This window comes from Vipera berus (genome assembly GCF_964194415.1).
Source record: "Vipera berus genome assembly, chromosome: 3".
In the NCBI taxonomy this organism is placed as follows: domain Eukaryota; kingdom Metazoa; phylum Chordata; class Lepidosauria; order Squamata; family Viperidae; genus Vipera; species Vipera berus.
The window spans coordinates 56,012,632-56,031,461 of record NC_138204.1 but is presented as its reverse complement, the minus strand read 5'-3'; the positions used below and the strand labels follow the sequence as shown (position 1 = coordinate 56,031,461).

Here is an 18,830-nt window from a genome sequence, read left to right as displayed (position 1 = left end):
AGCGAATGCTATCTAATTGAAAACCCTCCCCACGGACTTGCAACAGTGAAACAGTTGACACCTCCGGAAGGCTGCAGCTCAGTCAGAGCTTGCAGCTGGAAGGGGAAGGAATCTCAGGGGAATTAGGCACTGTGCTGATCCCAGTGCAGAGGGAAGGGGAGAATCCACGAAGGGGAAAAAACTATATGACCTGCTCAATTACTCAGAAGAGATGACTCAGCAAGATTCTGGGAGCCAAAATTGCCACGTCTTTTCTGGGCACAGACTAAGTCGTGATGGGAGGTGTCCTGGCCCAGGAGAGGCGTGGCAAGTTTGTCTGACTTAGTCTAACTGGGCAGGAAGACCCATTCGTGGATTCTCCATCTATCATGCTGGAGATAGTTTGGCTCAGTTTATAAATAAATAACATACTCTGCAAATCTAATAGGGCTTGTATGGATGAGTGGTATGTATGTATGGTATTGTTTTCTATGCTCCTGATTCTTGCTGAGGTTTGGTAAAATGGTTAAAGAATTTGGGCTTTAAGAAACTAAGTCATTTTCCACTTTCTGCTGCGTGTCCAGATGTCTGAAAACATGATCCAGTTAATAAAAGTTAACAAATGGAAGGCCAGCAGAGCTGCACTGAACATGATCTCCTGTCCAGCCCCAAAATCCTCTTCATTTCTACAGCGATTCCTCCTGGCTTTCCTCCGTTTTCTCTATTACAAGCCAAGTGCAAGAGCATTACTGTGTTAGTAATGCTTCAGCCCAGCCTGGGCCTCTCACAGGGTGGCTGATCTTAGCTAGTTCCTAGGCAAGATGTTAAAAGTTTCTAGCCTTGTAGCCCTGCAGTGTTTTTAGTAAAGTGTTAAAAGTTTCTAGCCTTGCAGCCCTGAGTATTTTTTAGGTAAGGTCTACTCATTGTTCATACAATCCTGTAGCAAAATAAATGGTCCAGTCTGTGTATTTGTCACACTTTTAATTTCGTTTAAATAAAGTTTGACAAATATGTAGACTAGGCCATTGCATAAATAACAGTATTGAGAAGAAATGATACTCTAATGACTAACATGCAGTTTTAATAGGAGTCTGGACCTCAGTTGTAGATATTAGATGCAAAGTCATATTTTCCTTCTCCCATTAGCCCTTAATTTCCTGATTTTTTTTTTAAAAAAACATTACACGCACTGTTTTGTAGGACTTACCAGTAATCTTGAAGGGGAAAAGGTGATTTGTAGTACCTGAGGATGCTTATGTTTCTTTTTAAGTGCTCTCAGAAAAAAAGAATCCAACATTGGTGATTCAGCATTTTCAAGAAATACTTTGATAAGTTAATTAGTTAAAGCCAAGGAATTGTAAAAGCTTCCTATATTATTTTACACATGGAAACTCAGAAGGAAATTTCATTAATTTTGATGCAATTAACTCTACGTTTTCAGTCTTAATCAAAGCTGAAATTGTTCACATTATGAGATGAAGTAGTCACAACAGCCATTTATCTTGGATGCTGTGCCAAGGTCTGAAATACAGTAAAAGGCAGCAGTCTAGGATCCAATGACTATAATTTTGTTCACAAACAATTGACATGTATTTTGTATTTAAATAAAAGTAATCTGTGATAACTACTCAGTATAGATTCATCATGCTGCATCTGAAAATGAGTTAGGTGCAGTGGTTTAAGATGCGGGCCTAGAAACCAGAAGACCATGAGTTCTAATCCTGCCTTAGGCAGGAAAACCTGGTTGGATGACTTTGGGCCAGTTACTCTCTCAGTCCAGTTTGCATCACAGGGGTTTTGTTGTGGGAAAATAGGAGCCAGAAGAATTATGTATGTTTGAATTATAAAACAAGAATTATGTATCTTTTTATATATAAGCTTAGATAATATACATATGTTTATATATAAAAAGGGGAATATAAAAATGTAATAATAAAATAGTAATAATGTACAAATTAGATATTTTTAAAAATATAGACCTATGAATTCTTGCATCTTGTATTTTGCCACTAATTTATTCTGCCACATCACATTCCACAAGGAGAAAGGGAGAGGTTGCTTTCTCCCATTTTACTTATCTTCATTCCATATACTCTCTTCTTAAGAGTTCCACTTCCCATTTTTATTCCCTTGATCAGGAGCTGTGAGCCTAAATCTAATGAACTTCCAAATACACATCCAAGTATGAACACTTACGGTAATATTTTATTTTAGCTAAACAAAAGCTAGAATAGTTAATCACTGAAGAAAAGCTAGAATAATTCCTGACTTGGGGCAGATAGCTGGTTAAACAAAGACTGAATAGATGTAACTTGTTAAAAAAAGAACCTAGGACAAATGATCAAGGAAACTGAAGACACTCAGGCTTTTAGTGTTAAAGTGTTTTAGATTTAATCAGTTGAGTCTAGTCCAAAATTATATTACTAGATCAGAAAAACAATACATAAAGCTGCCTATCTTGTATATATCTCACACTGGCATCCTAAAACCAGCACAACGTCCAACAGGTCAGAAATTATTGGAGTCCGTCTTCAAGGAATAACAGATCATGTTTGGATCACATATTTCATCTTGGTTCTTTTCTGTACATATAAAGCCTGCTGCAACTTTATACAGAGGTGTGTGCATATATTAAATACTGGGGACAAACTAAGAAAATGGTGCTTATATTTTCAAAAGCTTGTTAAACCATCAATAGGAAGAAGTTTATCCCAATTATGTGTCAAACTTATAAAATTATTCAACAATTTTATTACAGTGATTTAAAATAAAACAATTGCAGTTTGACTGGATGAGAGCAACAGACACATTAAGAATAAAATAGGATATAATGATTAGAAGGGCTCTTAAGAATTCTTGCTGCCTGCTCAATTATAAGCATATTAAAATCCTGTAAAATCATCTTCTAGATTTTGAAGTGAATTAAACCAATTTGTAGATATACTCAAGACATATTTATGAGGTGGGTTCATTTTAAAAAATTCAGAAAGATTTTGAACAACAGCTCAAGCTACAGTTCAAAACTATTTTTAAATCCATTGATATATATTATCTAGTTTATTTTCAATCTGAAAGCAGAGAACAATTTAAGAAAAAGTCCCTAAGCCTGTTTAATGAACCTTTGGCATCATGATTCAGTTTTAATATTGATATAGAAAAACGTATTATATCTGGGACAGCAGTAACCTCCAGGTTAAGATAAGAGAGGGAGATATCTGTTTCGTACTAAAAACATTCCTGGGGAACCCAAAAGAATACTAATATAGAGAATGACTTTTGCTTAATACACAAGGGCCAAGAAGAAAAGGCTGCCCATCTTGCTAGATAGCACAAACCATTTAAATAAATACTAGGGAGACATCTATTCAAGGTCCAAAAAGAGACTGGAGACATAACAGTTTTTAAAAGGAAGCAACTGAGAGCCATAAGATATTCTCATGTGCTCTATAATTACCAATCTTACTTCCAACTTGAGAGGCAGTGTCCAACTGCAAATATTTCAAAAGTTGCTCCTTTGTCTATATTTATATATATTGTGCTTATGAAGAGAGCCAATCTCTACAGTAATACAGCTTTAAATTCTAAAGTAATACAGAAAAGAGATCAATACTGCACACTGAAATCTCTCCACTTCTTCTAGGATTCCTCCAAATGCATTCAGGATCCTACATAATAAAGGGAGAGACAGACAGAAAAGTCTTTGAGATTTTGTTCACCTGAACTTTGAAGAATTTTGTATCTACAGGTAGTCAACTTACAATCACAATTAGGACTGGAATTTCTGTTGTAAGTTGGTGCAGTCATAAAATGAATCATGTGACTGGACCTGGACCAACCATTTTACCATGGTCATTAAGTGAAACATGTGGTCATTAAATGAATCACAGTTAACCTGGTTCCCAATTGACTTTGCTTGTTGGAAGATCACAAATCGCAGTCTTCATGTGACCGCAAGATGCTGCAACTGCATCCCACGTGTGAATCGACTGTCAAGCGCCTGGATTATGATCACCTGACTGGGGGGGGGGGTACTGCAACAGTTGTAACTTTGAGAAGAGTTTGCAAGTCACTTTTTCTGAAGCTGTCAATAACTCTGAACCACTTTTAAATGAACGGATGTAAATATAGGGCTACCTATATCAATTGTTGCCATAATCTGTTGTGTGAACTTTATGCAGCAAGATAAACAGGGAAGGAATGCTACAGTCTTTCCTGGAGCCTCTAGTAAACATGAGCACATTTATCTTCCAAGATTAGATGATAGGGGCATGTTCCAGATACTGTAGACATAGAATCTACAAGAGCATGTTTATAAATGGAGAAGTAGCTTTGCACTTTTTCTTGCAATATATCTGGATAAAAACTGTCTCCAGTGACTGCACAACAAGAAATGAGACACCTCTTGAAAATGTACCTTCAGCTTCCTTTTTTCTGTCCCACAAAAGATAAATCTAAATATACATGAGCCCTTCTATTAGTCTTACCTATATAGGTTTGGGCAAAAACAGTGCAAAGCTTCCAAGTAGAAATACCAATAATGCTGACCTCTGACATAATTTAATGAATATTCAAACTGGATTCAAATACCCCACAGTTTGGGGTCATTGCCAGTGAGATGAAAGAATGCTCATTTTCTCAGGCAATCTGGTTGCAAACCTGGGCCCAATTTGTGGTCATTCCAAGCCACACAGGAATGGGAATCCTTGTAGTCCTTATTGCCTTAATCGAGGATATTTCCCAGGATTCTCTTGCCTGAGGAATGCACAGCGCTGAATGGCTCAAAACCTTTTCCTATTACATAGGTACAAATTATAACAATTAAATATATGAGTAAATAAGTCTCTGAATATAAAATAGGGACAAAAGCTTCAAAGGTTCAAGAAGTTGGGAATAAAGAGAGCTAATAAATTTCACTCTCCATTCTTCAGCTCAGAGAGGCGATGCTTAAAAAAAAAAGAAGCGTGCTCATGACAAAAAACAGGGTTATAAATATAAAAAGGAATCCATTTTCAAGCACCAGTAACATCACCAGCTTTCTGCAGGCAGGATGAGCTCAGAATTTCCCCCAGAAATAGACATTTAATCCAGGAAAAATGGGGAACGTCATTTTTAGCACTGCGACTATCTGGGCTACTCCTTGGATGGTAATGGAAAGTTATCCTTCTGTCAAAGAACAGCTTGTATTGAATGAAGAAACTCACAGCTAACGGCGAAGTCATCGAGCTGGTATGAACCAAATGCTTCATGAACTCAAAGATGTGCTCCCAAATGAGTTGGATTTGGAGCCTTGGAGTTTGCCAGTAAAGCGAAATCTGTATGTTCAAGGTGCTACAGAGTCAGATAAGCTTATCTCATTTCTTTTTCTTCTTAAAAAAGTGGGATATGAAGACTGTCTGTTTGGCTTCTGCTGTGCTAGAATCCATTTTGGGGTGGTCACTGCAATCCTGCTGCAAGCTACTACTCCATAATGGCCCGGTACAGTGCAGGCTCAATGTAATCCTCACGATAGCGCGAGTTGATCACCCTCTGTCTTTTTCTCTCTTGTTTGACTTCTTTCTCTGTGAAGATCTCTGTGAAGCGCATGTCAGAGGCAACAGACTGCAAATCAAGTAAGGACAAGAAATGTTAAAAGGACAATGGAGAAAACTGGACTAGAGGAGATAAGTGATAATGATTCTTCACAATTTTCCTCATGCATAATAATTTTTTTTTACTGGAAAACAACAGAGGGTAGATTTGGGGACTCTAATTATCCAGTTTAAAGTAGAGTACGTAATATAGATGCACCTCAAGTCCTGAGGCTCCAAGTGGTTGTTTACCGTTAATCTGCAAATTTGCAGAGTTCAATAATGAGCTCAACAAACAAACATTCTGAAAATCTATTTTTCCTTTCCTTTGAAAAGACTTTTGGGACCTTCAGTTTAAAAATTTTATTATATCTTTGATGCACCTGGAAGCATACCAGTGACAGAAGAAATGTCTAACACTCAAAGATCAGTTTCCTACGTGGGAACTGATGCTCTCTTGTGCGAGAAGAATTTCACGAATCAAAATCTACTGTTTTGACTTACCAGCCTTGACTTGACTCTTTTAGGAAGTTCTTCATCAAGTGTGTACACATCATCCCTTTTTGCCATCAGCTGGGATCCATCTTCAAACTCCACCTAGAATCAGATCAATCAGGTGGCTGTCAGATAAATGTAGGCATCAATTACTATCTCTCTGTCATGCAATTCAATACAGAATGTTTTTCTGGAGCAAGATCCCAGCCAACTGACATGCAATTTCGTCTACATCATGAAAGAGGTTGTCAGATCAGCTGCTAATAACAGAAGAGAATATCTAGAAACTAGTTTATATAGCCACAACTATAATGCATGAGAATTAACATCGCTTTACACAAATGTCGATATATCAATCAATGTATCTTTTGGAACAGTCCAATTATATGTTATCTTGTTCATGGCAGGCCAGAATACAACCTTCAGGGATGTCAGAACTCCCAACCTACAGAGTTAAAAAGAGAGAAAATGAGAAGATCGATCCTATTCCTCTTACTTACCTGGTACATCTGGATGACATGAGAAGCCACAAATGTAGCTCCATAGACCTGGCCATCTGTCCATCTCACTTGAACAACTTCTCCTGGAGGTGGAGGACCAAGCTGGAGGCAATCTCGACTCTGTCCATGTTGGATAAAGTTTGAGAAATATAATCATCTACTGAATAGCAAACAGAAGAAACATTGCCTAAAATAATGGACTCTGGAGAAGCTTGACAATTGAGCTGATACATGGCAATGAGGAGAGCAGAAAAGTGTCTGATTTTTACCAAGTACAATTCTGTTAACATCAGGAGTTAGTTGCAATGAGCTTTATCTTATAATCAGAATATTCCTGCCCTGAATAGATTACAAGATATACAAAACTATCCTTGTTCTGCAACTACTCATTTATTATATAGATATTTGTATGAACATAAAACAGAATAGAATCTTCATCTGGAATTATTTTTTTCTCTAACGAAAGAGAGGGAAGGAGAAAGGGAAGAGATTGCTAATTTAGGAATCAAATAATCTATGCTATATTTAGCTTTGCATTATGCAGCTCAAAAGTATTGTCCGGATGCTTTAGAGATTTGACCCACTTCAGCAATCGGGGACTTTATGTTTCCTAAAACTGTATATTTTCTGGTGCAATAATTTTTTTACTGCAAAGCATACCACAATATCTTCTGGATATAAGTTATCACTGAAGGAGCCATCGTCAAAGTTGACCTCATAAAATGTTTCCTTCGTCAGATTGATCACTTCACACTGATAGAAACGTCCATTCTTGTGCTTGCTTATCACAGGCTGCCCCACAGCAAGATCCTGTAGACTGGCCTTAGCACGCTAAAGGAACAAAAAAGCTATAATCAATGTTATATTCAGAATATAAAACTTGGTTTAACAACATGGAATACTTTGAAGGTTGTGGAAATGCAAATACTTCCTATGCATTATCTGGAAAGCACGGAAAGATTGTTTTTACATCTCTTTGGCAAAGCTTTTAAAGATTTTTATTATGTCTTTATATTTTTATTGCTAATGCAAACTATATACCATCAACTTTTAATGAAGGTATAAATAGAAGGTTCAGTAATATTAATAAGAGCAACAAGACTAGCAGATGCTTTGAGCAGACAAACATTTTAATATAAGGTACAAAGCAAGCATTTCCATCATATAGTGTGTATGTGCGGCCTCCTGAACACTTTTACTATTATCTTTCCACTGGCTTACTATTGATTAAGTAATAGTAATACTGTACTTGGGTCAAAAACTGAACCGAATATTAAGTCTCTATTTACTTACTTCTGCTTGAGATGGAATTTTATGTCGAAAGCAGGTAATGAAGACTACAAACGGCCAGTCGTCTGGCTGCATCATGACTCCAGCTGCCTGGGCGCAGCTGACGTGGAAAGATGTAGGACAGCGGCCATGAGAGCACTGCACGCAACAACCAGCGATTCTCTTCCTTCTCTTCTTGCAGAAGACACATTTCTATGAAGAGACAAGTTTAGCAGTTCAATCAAGGTAAAGTTCCAAAGGTATCAGATGCTTAAGACACCAAAAGACACACACAGGCCTGTCCAATTCAGATGCAGATGGGTTATCAGGCACTGAAGTCACGAACTACGACACGAGTTTTTATTTTCAGGAATTCTGACAAACCTGCATTCCCTGTGTATTTCAATAGTACTTACAATCTGCTTCAATGGTCAGGTATTTTGTTTAAAATGAATACTACTGCTGTACAATCTTATGAGGAAGAAAAAAATGCATGCTATTTGGTTACTACACAATTACACAATATGTAATTACATTTCCCTGTAGAGTCTTGTAGGAATTGTCTTTACTCATATACTAAAATATATGACTATATATGGGAAGCCTCTGTATGCTTCCTTTTGTTCATAGTATATTACAGCACATACATTGGGTAAAATCAAGGCCCTGGATGTTTTTGTAATTTCATTTTCATTTACATAACGGGAGAGGCTTTGTCCTATCCTGTGTTATTTAACATCTATATGAAACTGTTGGAAGAAGCTATCCAGAAAGTTATATAGGGTGAAGTGTCACTTTATGACTATTTTTGCCATGCATAATGAAACCATGCAATGGGATAAATAACACTGGCCTTCTTTACTGAATTATTGTACAGACAGGCCATGTGCTCTAAGCCAGTGTTTTTCAACCTTTTTTGGGCAAAGGCACACTTGTTTCATGAAAAAAATCACGAGGCACTCCACCGTTTTCTGCACCGTTGGACCTCCCCACGGTCGCTACACGAACGGTCGTAAGTCGAGGATGGCCTGTGTTCTCAAGGGGTTGGACTAGATGACCTCCAAGGTCCCTTCCAACAACTTCTTCTTCTTCTTCTTCTTCTTCTTCTTCTTCTTCTTATTATTATTATTATTATTATTATTATTATTATTATTATTATTATTATTAGCCTCTTTATTTTATTTTATTTTATTTTGGGGCTTTTGTTTGTTTTTGCTGTGAAGGAAAAGGAAAGCTTGCAGTTCTTTTTAATTTATCTTTCTGTATTTTCTTTTTTCTCTTCTTTTCTTTCTTCCTTCCTTCCTTCCCTCTCTTCCCTCCCTCTTTTCTTTCTTTATCTTCCTTCCTTCCTTTCTTTCTCCCACTTTCTTTCCCTCCCTCTCTCAATTTCTTGCTTTCTACTTGTTGTGGAAATTGGAAGCTACTTGCATTTCTTTTTAATTTTTCTTTCTGCATTTTTCTCCTTCATTTATTTTTCTTTCTTTCTTTCCTTCTTTCTTTCTTTTCTCTTTCTCTCTTTCTTTTCTTTCTTTCTATCTTCCTTCCTTTCTTTCCTGCCTTTCTCTCTCCCACTTTCTTTCCCTCCCTCTCTCAATTTCTTGCTTTCTACTTGTTGTGGAAACTGGAAGCTACTTGCATTTCTTTTTAATTTTTCTTTCTGCTTTTTTTCCTTCCTTCCTTCCTCCCTTCCTTTCTCTCTCTATTTCTTTTCTATTCTTTTTTTTTCTTTCTCCCTCCCTTTTCCCCTTCCCCCTTTCTCCTTTTCCCCCTTCCTTTTTTCTTTCTTTCTCACCTTTACCATCAAAAGCACTTCACTCCAGAGGGGGGGGGATACCCCAAAGGTTTTTAATTGCTTTGGTCCAAAGGACATTTTATTATGCAACGTTTCAAAAGGACAGGTTAAAAAAAAAATCAGCCATGTAATTTTTCAGACGCAAGCGAAGCCTCCAAGAGCGAAGCGGTCAGATCCCTCTATTTCGGGCTGGGGCGAGGGGTCGCGGCGAGCAAAGAAAGCGGAGCCAGGCAGCCGACCAGGCGGGAGTCTCGCATCCTCAGCCGCGCGGGGAGTAAGGAGTAAGCGGCGCGTGCTGGGGAAGAAGAGCTTTTTCGAACGTTGCAGGCAACCAACCACGCGACAGCTCAGGCGAGCCGGGCTGGCCGCCTGTCCGTCCTCTTCCGATAAGCGAGCCGGTCGCCTCTCCCCAGCTTCTCTCTCTTCAGCAAGAGACCCTCCGAAGCCAGAAAAGGGGGCGGAGCTACGCTGCCGTGGAGCCCTGGTGCCTAGAGAGGTCGAGCCCACTTCTTTTCCCGGGCTTTTGCTTCCAGTGAAGTAGGGCCGTCAGCTTAGCCAAGGCTCTGGTGCCCAGCGCTCCCCCGCCACAGAGTCTTGCAGCGCCGCTCCGCCCGCGGCTGTTCCTCCTCCTCCTCCTCTCACCGCTGTCTCCTAGGTCAGTGTTTTTTCAATTTTTCCCACGGCACACCAGGCAACATCTCGCGGCACACTAGTGTGCCGCGGAACAGTGGTTGAAAAACACTGCTCTAAGCTATTAATGTACAAGTACTCAAACCTACAAGTTAAGTTACACTCATTATACTGCATACGACTTTTCTGAATCTCTCACCTTCCAGATATGCTGGGCTCTAACTTCCATAATTTTGGGGCACCATGACCTTTGTCCCCACAGTCTTTTGTCCAATACTTTTGAATGGGAACAAGTTGGTAAAAGCTATATACAATCATCCAAAATTCCACCACTTCCGTTATCAAAAATTATCTAATCTGAAAAGATTTTTCCTATGTTCTCCGGGTTCTGATTTAAGAATCTCATAAACGCATAGAATAAACATGTATGAATGAATTCAAAGTACTGTTTATTTTCTTACCAGTCGGAAGCGTTGCAGTGGGATTTTGCTGACATCAACTGGACTACGTTGGGCAATGTTTATAAATTTGGCCTCCAGAACTGCCACGGCACACATAACATGTACCCACCTGAGAAAATTCAGAAGTCTACTTAAGTATTTAGTAAATGTTTATTAAAAATTGGCTGCAGGATATGAATAACCAAAACTGATATTGGTAAAACAGCTCAAAAAGTAAACTTATGAACAATATGACCTCCCCCACTCTCAATACAGCTGCATAAAGCATTTGAAAAAAGTGCTTTGCAAAAACATTCAGCACAAAAACAGCTACATACTCTGGAAGGCTGTATGCATGAACAGATAATAGACTTTCGGCAATGTGGCTGTCTATGCACACAGTCTTTGCAGCAGTTTATGAAAACTACATAGAACGTGGTTGCTTTAAGTATCTGAGGAGGGGATTTTTGCTTGCAACAGTAGGCATTGCAAAACATCTCAGATGAATGCAACACTTTACACAACTAGCATTGCATCTGACCAGGGGAACATCACTAAATTTTTGCTTATTATGAGTTGATGTCTATTAGTCCAGGGGTCTTCCATACTTAATTATCACAAAAACTCACTTGTTATCGTTGGCTTTTTGAAGTGCACCTCCACGAAGTGAGCATAAGCAGCAATCCTGATAAGACAAAAGAAAATCACATTTACTTATTTGTTCGTATTTGTGTCCTGCTTTTATTATTTTTACATAGTTCTACTCAGCAGACATATCCAACACACCTTCCTCCTCTTATTTTCCCCACAAGAACTACCTTGCGAGGTGAGTTGGGCTGAAAGAAAGTGACTGCCCCAAAGTGACCTAGATGGCTTTCATAGCTAAGGTAGGACTAGAACTCATGGACTCTGGTTTTCTAGCCTGGTGTCTTAAGCACGAGACCAAGCTGGCTTTCACGTTATTGAAATCACACCAATTAATACTGTACTATTATAGCACTACATTTTATACTATTTTTCTGAAATACATAAATATTCTGCAATGACAACTATACAAGTTAAATAATTATTCTGTGCATTAATTGTTTTTGTCTTACAGAAGATCTCATAGAAGAAACTAAACTAGTTCTATAGGAAACGAAAGGCTAGTGCTAGGTAGAATGCATTTTATTAAGTCTGTTAGGGACTCACATAGCAGAAAACTATCCACAACTATGCGGAAGTGATGTAGGACATGTCTTGATGATTGTTCAAAAGCCTATTCTATCCTATCTAGCAAGGTGATACTTCACCAATCATGCATGACTGCAGACTTGCACATCAATGTCTGCACCAAATGAGCCAAATATACTTGCAAAATATTATCTCCTAGTAATATTCCATTCCCTAAAGTGTCTAAAACAATGATAAACATTTTTTAAAAAAATAAAAAGTAATCTCAATATCTGCGTAATTGTTTGATTCAGGGAAGCTACCTCCAGTAGGGATTGCTAATTAAGCCAGCTTGAAGAGGTTTTGGTATCCGAGGACTAGATTCTGGGATACTGATGAATACATTTAATAATCAACCACACTATTCGTTTAAAATATTCCATGAAGTAAAGTCGTATCAGAAGCTAGCTCTTCTATTTTAATGAAATTCTTTCATACAAATAAATCTATTTCAATAACTATCTCACAACTGCAAACTTTCCAATGCTGCTCATGTATGAAAACAAAAGAATTTTAGTAGACGCTGACACACCTCTTCTAAAGCATTGGCTTTGCATCTAGAACATTTCCAGTCTTCAGTTGCCTTCTCTGGGGCTACTCCATAACAACCTATAATAAAAATAAAAATAGAAGGTTTGTAGGCTAAGCAATAAAAATCAGCAATGTTTCAATTTTCATATCCCTTTTTATTTTAACAAATATTAATAATGAATTTATATCCACAAAATAAATTTGACCAGTCTTGGAAGACCCAAAGAAACAATGGTACAGAATATCACCTTAAGCGTTGTATCATCCACTTGAAACATACTAACAAAAAAGCAATACTGATCTATCCATAACCTGATCTCTCATTTAAAAAAGAAATTTCAAACCTCAAGCCATAAAAATGGTCACGATGGGTCAAATCTGTCTCTGGGCCCTGTCAATTCAGTGAACTTTACAACAGAAAAAAATAATTGTTATTGTAAATTAACTCCAGACATTAACTATTACAGTGTTTTGGGTCTTTGAATTTCTTTTACTGCTTTAAAGTATTAGTGATATCCAAAGCATTAGGAAAGGAACTCATCCAAACTGCTTTGTAACTGGCATTCCAATGAGATTTTCCCCTCTGTTTACTTCTATTGTGGGCTAGTTTTCCAGTGACAGCATCTTAATCTTCACATAGCATGAAAAATACAGTGGTACCTTGGTACTCAACTGCGTTGAAAGTCATCAAATTTGGTAACACATTTTGACACCAAATTTTTGTCCCAGTACCCATCATTTGTTTGGCGCTCAACGCAAAAGCTAGAACTTGTCGTTGTCAGTTGCCTTGTGACTTACTACATTATTCCTTGTGGGGAAAAATTGTTTGCTACTCATCAGTTTTGGTACTCACTGCGCCTCCCGGAACCAATTAGTGTTGAGTACTGAGGTACCACTGTATCTGGAAGGACATATTTTGTGTTTATTGCACTTTAATTGTAGTCTTCACCCATGGTATTTTCAGATATTTTCATATGAATCGGGTGGACATTAAAGTGCAATTCCTTAACTTTTTTCTGTGGTCTTCCTTACAGGTAAAAAAATAACCAGGCATAAGCTGCCCGTACTTACATTGCTCCCTTATAAACTATGGGAAAGTGGAAGGGTAAATAGTAATATTTTATTTGGGGAATCAATGGACAATCAGACCTAAATTATACAGTACTCACTGGCATGGACCCGGACCTGACAGTGGTTGCATGTGATCAGAATACTGGTCCCATCTTCCTCCAGATATGGGGTAGAGAGATTGACATCTGTGCTACAGCCAGTGGTAGTAAAGCACATCTCAGGGATGAGGGGCTTAGTTCTCATCTTGCCATTAGCAGCATTTGGAACTGCTTGTAAGCTCTGACTTCCACAATCTGCCTGCCAATGAGAAATTACACATTTTAGAAAAGAACAGCGATACAGAAACAGAAAGAAATATACGATCAGGAAAGCATTCCATTTTTGTTTGCATACTGAAAGAATTGAAATAAATATTATTTCACTATGTTATGCTTAAGGTAAAAATGATTCCAAATCAAGTGCGATATTTTTCCTTCCAAAGAGATAAATATTTCTGCCAAAGAAATAATCAATAGGACATTTTTTTCATGTCACAATAAGGAAAAAAAATTACGTTTGACAAAATTGATATAAAATAATCCAAATCTTCAAAATTACATACTATGTTCATCTCAGGCACACTTCTGCAAATATGATTCCAGCCCTAAGATTTTTTTTTAAATTATTAAATATGTTATTCCCAATAACATCAAAAATAGGCTTGATTTGTTTTAAGACTTCCTTGTTCTATTGTAAATTCTTAAACTGTTTTAAACAAGCAATTAAAATACCACACTAAACAGTTTCTGTGCTGCGCTATTTAGTGAGGGAAAAATGGATAAGTAATAAAAGAATGTAAGAAACAGAATACATTTGTTTATAGAAAATATATTTGAGTTAGTTAACTATATAGATACTTTTTGAAAAACTATTAACACCTTAACCACCATGGATCATTCCCATCTGAGATGAATGTGACAACTACTATCCATTATTACCAGACAGTTTCCCGTCTATGTATTAACCAGGCTTAATCTTGCTTAGCTTCCATAATCAGGTACTAGAATATGTATATGGTTTATTTTTTAAGAAACCATGCGCTTATTAAGAGTAACGTGACAGATGCTGTAGAAAATCAGTCCCGCTTACTATGGAAACATTGGAACCAGGATTATACTAGCAATAATCAGTCTGAACACACTTACACAAACCACATTCTGTCAGTGCTTCTGTACTATGTAGGTCAGGAGAAAGAATAGTCTGCTTACCTGGTAGGTTTGGAAGAGCATGCACACTGCACAATAGGGGGTCTGCTGAGCCATGGCAATATTGTACTCCTTTTCCGCTTCAAAGTTGGGAGGACGATTCTGCCACAGTTGGCTGAGAGGCTTGGCCCAGGCTTCCATCTCTTCAGTTTCTTCTTCAGGTGTTAACTGCTCTGACATTTCTGCAGTAAGAATCACAGCGTCAATCAAAATTTAGATAAATCATTTCCTCTTTTCTCCAGGCTGTCAAAAGAGCAGGGCTTTTTTTGTCATAGAATGCTCAGAACGGAGTTCCGGCACCTTTTTTGGATGGAACCTTGTAGGGTAGGCAAAGCGGGTTGTATGACATGTGTGTGTTCCAGCACCTTTTTCTTTTACAAAAAAAGCACTACAAAAGAGTAACAGATGTAAACTACAGGAAATATAACAATGTTCCTCATTTTTCAGCCATGCCCGCCAATGTTTTCTTCGTCTTTATTAGCAACCTTTACAAATGCTGCCTTTTACAGTGTACAAAAAGTTCAGCTCCACACATGGCTGCTAAGCCCATGCAGTGAGGGGAAAAAAAATTATCTGATCCCCTGCTGATTTTGTACGTTTGCCCACCGACAAAGAAATGATCAGTCTATAATTGTAATGGTAGGTTTATTTCAACAGTGAGAGGCAGAATAACAATAAAAAAAATTCAGAAAAACGCATTTCAAAAAAGTTATAAATTGATTTGCATTTTAATGAGTGAAATAAGTATTTGTGTCCCATTCCTGTTTGCAGATCCTCTCCAAGTCATTACGGTTTCGAGGCTGACATTTGGCAGCTCAAGCCTTCAGCTCCCTCCACAGATTTTCTATGGGATTAAGGTCTGGAGACTGGCTAGGCCACTCCAGGACTTTAATGTGCTTCTTCTTAGGCCACTCCTTTGTTGCCCTGGCTGTATGTTTTGGGTCATTGCCATGCTGGAGTACCCATTCACGAGCCATTTTCAATGTCCTGTCTGAGGGAAGGAGGTTCTTACCAAAGATTTGATGGTACATGTCCCTGGCCATTGTCCCTTTGATGCGGTGAAGTTATCCTGTCCCCTTAGCAGAAAAATACTCCCAAAGCATAATGTTTCCACCTCCATGTTTGACGGTGGAGATGGTGTTCTTGGGGTCATAGGCAGCATTCCTCCTCCTCCAAACACGGCGAGTTGACTTGATGCCTAACAGCTCAATTTTGGTCTCATCTGATCACACTTTCACCCAGTTCTCCTCTGAATAATTCAGATGTTCATTGGCAAACTTCAGACGGGCCTGTACATGTGCTTTCTTGAGCAGGGGGACCTTGCGGGTGCTGCAGGATTTCAGTCCTTCACGGCAATTGTTTTCTTGGTGACTATGGTCCCAGCTGACTTGAGGTCACTGACAAGATCCTCCTGTGTAGTTCTGGGCTGATTCCTCACCGTTCTCACGATCACTGAAACTCCATGAGGTGAGATCTTGCATGGAGACCCAGACTGAGGGAGACTGACAATTATTTTGTGTTTCTTCCATTTGCGAATAATCACACCAACTATTGTCACCTTCCCAGCAAGCTGCTTGGTGAGTCTTGTAGCCCATTCCAGCCTTGTGTAGGTCTACAATCTTGTCCCTGACATCCTTGGACAGCTCTTTGGTCTTGGACATGGTGGAGTGTTTGGAATCTGATTGGACAGGTGTCTTTTATACAGGTAACAAGTGGAGATTAGGAGCACTCCCTTTAAGGAGAGTGCTCCTAATCTCAGCTCTTTCCTGGGAGCCAGAAATCTTGTTGATTGTCAGGGGATCAAACTTCACTCATTAAAATGCAAATCAATTTATAACTTTTTTGAAATGCATTTTTCTGGATTTTTGTTGTTGTTATTCTGTCTCTCACTGTTAAAATAAACCTACCATTAAAATTATAGATTGATCATTTCTTTGTCAGTGGGCAAATGTACAAAATCAGCAGGGGATATCAAATAATTTTTCCCTCACTGTATAATTTGTGAAACCAATAATTTGGAAATAATACACAACCTCACAATTATAAAATCATGTTTTAAATATGTGTTCTCTTTCTTTTGCCTCAGAGATCAAAGTGCTGTATTTGATCCAAACTTGGGTAGCTGAAAATTCAGCATCAAAGTATATCAAGTTCATACAGCCAAGTATACAACCTTCAAAAATTGTGAATCAGACCGTGATTAATGTTTTTATTTATTATTTATTTATTTATTAATGGGATTTATATCCCGCCCTATCTCCCGAAGGACTCAGGGCGGCTAACAACAAAACATATAATAAGTACAGAAATTAAGATAAAAATAAAATTAAAATCATCTGTTCAATAAATTAAAATTAAAAACTAAAAATAAATTAAAAATTGTAAATATAATTAATTAAAATGCCTGTCAGTCCAGGTCAGCCTGGTGGAATAGGAGTGTTTTGAGGCCGCGGCGGAAGGATTGGAGATTTTGGGCCATCCGAAGCTCAGGGGGGAGCTGATTCCATAGGACTGGCGCTCCCACAGAGAAGGCCCTCCCCCTGGGGGTCGCCAGCCGACATTGCCTAGCTGACGGTACCCTGAGGAGGCCTTCTCTGTGTGAGCGTACTGGGCGATGGGAATTCGTTCCCGGCAGCAGATGGTCCTGCAAGTATCCCGGGCCTAAGCCATGTAGGGCTTTAAAGGTAAGTACCAGCACCTTAAATCTCACCCGGAGGGCAACCGGTAGCCAATGCAGCTCACGCAGGAGGGGTGTAATATGGGAGTATCGGGGTGCTCCCATCACTACCCGTGCAGCTGCACTCTGCACCAGCTGAAGCCTCCGGATGGTCTTCAAGGGCAGCCCCATGTAGAGAGCATTACAGTAGTCTATACGGGAGGTAACGAGTGCGTGGGTGACTGTACGTAGGGCATCTCGGTCCAGAAAGGGGCGCAATTGGCATATTAGGCGAATCTGGGCAAATGCCCCCCTAGCCACGACTCCAATATGATCTTCAAAACTGAGTCGTGAATCTAGGAGGACGCCCAGATTGTGTGCTCTATCAATGGGAGGTAACATCTCTCCTCCTATAGCCAAAGATGGAACCTCTTGGACTAAACGAGATGACGGTATGTAGAGCCACTCAGTCTTGGCCGGGTTGAGTCGAAGCCTGTTTTTCCCCATCCAAATCTGTACCGCTTCCAGGCAACGGGACATCACATCGAGGGCATCACTGGGTTGGTTCGGGGTGGAGATGAATAGCTGGGTATCATCAGCATATTGATGATATTTCACCCCGAAGCCACGGATGATCTCTCCCACCGGCTTCATATAGATGTTGAACAGGAGGGGCGAGAGCACCGATCCCTGAGGCACTCCACAACTAAGGGGCCTAGGGCTTGACCTCTGCCCCCCTGCTAACACCGTCTGCGAACGGTCCGAGAGGTAGGAGAACCACCGCAGAACGGTGCCTCCCACTCCCAACCCCTCAAGACGACGCAGTAAGATACCGTGGTCGATGGTATCAAAAGCCGCTGAGAGATCTAATAGGACCAGGACAGAGGAATAACCTCTATCTCGGGCCCGCCAGAGATCATTCACCAGTGCGACCAATGCCATCTCCGTGCTATACCCTGGTCTGAAACCCGATTGGTACGGATCCAGATACTCAGCTTCCTCCAGGATCAAAGGGAGCTGTCGTGCCACCACGCTCTCAAGGACCTTCGCAAGAAAGCGAAGGTTGGAGACAGGACGGAAGTTGTTTAAAATAGCTGGATCCAATGCAGGTTTCTTAAGGAGGGGCCTTACCACCGCCTCTTTCAAGGTGGCAGGGAAGTACCCTTCACTCAGTGAGGCATTGATAACTGCTAGGAGCCAGCCTCGTGTAACCTCCCGAGATGCATAGACTAGCCAGGAGGGACACGGGTCCAACAAACATGTGGCGGCATGGGTATATGTTGTACAAAACACAAGAGACTGCTTTAAAAATGTAAAGGATGAATTTAGACATCAAAAAATGCTTATTGCTACAGGTTGTCCTTGACTTACAATTATTCATTTAGTAATCTTTCAAAGCTACAATGGCACTACTGCTGCATCCCTGTGGTCACATGATAAAAAT

General features: G+C 39.3%; 1 protein-coding gene across 5 annotated transcripts in view; it reads right to left on the bottom strand.

Annotated features, from left to right (window-relative positions):
• Window positions 1–2,162: 2,162 nt before the first annotated feature.
• The window catches only part of KDM4A (lysine demethylase 4A), a 29,057-nt gene continuing 12,389 nt past the window's right edge, over window positions 2,163–18,830 (bottom strand). The window contains exons 13-23 of one of the 5 annotated variants that reach the window (XR_014026158.1): window positions 14,734–14,912; window positions 13,585–13,783; window positions 12,417–12,493; window positions 11,302–11,357; window positions 10,694–10,802; window positions 7,835–8,023; window positions 7,202–7,372; window positions 6,542–6,661; window positions 6,051–6,143; window positions 3,738–5,577; window positions 2,163–3,644 (exon numbers count right to left, since the gene is read on the bottom strand). Coding sequence is in view for 1 of the 5 variants with exons in the window: in XM_081325739.1 (XP_081181865.1) it covers window positions 5,437–5,577; window positions 6,051–6,143; window positions 6,542–6,661; window positions 7,202–7,372; window positions 7,835–8,023; window positions 10,694–10,802; window positions 11,302–11,357; window positions 12,417–12,493; window positions 13,585–13,783; window positions 14,734–14,912 (1,334 nt within the window). In the remaining 4 variants the exon portion in view is untranslated. Of the gene's footprint in view, window positions 5,578–6,050; window positions 6,144–6,541; window positions 6,662–7,201; window positions 7,373–7,834; window positions 8,024–10,693; window positions 10,803–11,301; window positions 11,358–12,416; window positions 12,494–13,584; window positions 13,784–14,733; window positions 14,913–18,830 lie in introns of those variants that run through there. The other 4 variants (XR_014026159.1, XR_014026160.1, XM_081325739.1 and 1 more) reach the window with 4 other exon arrangements.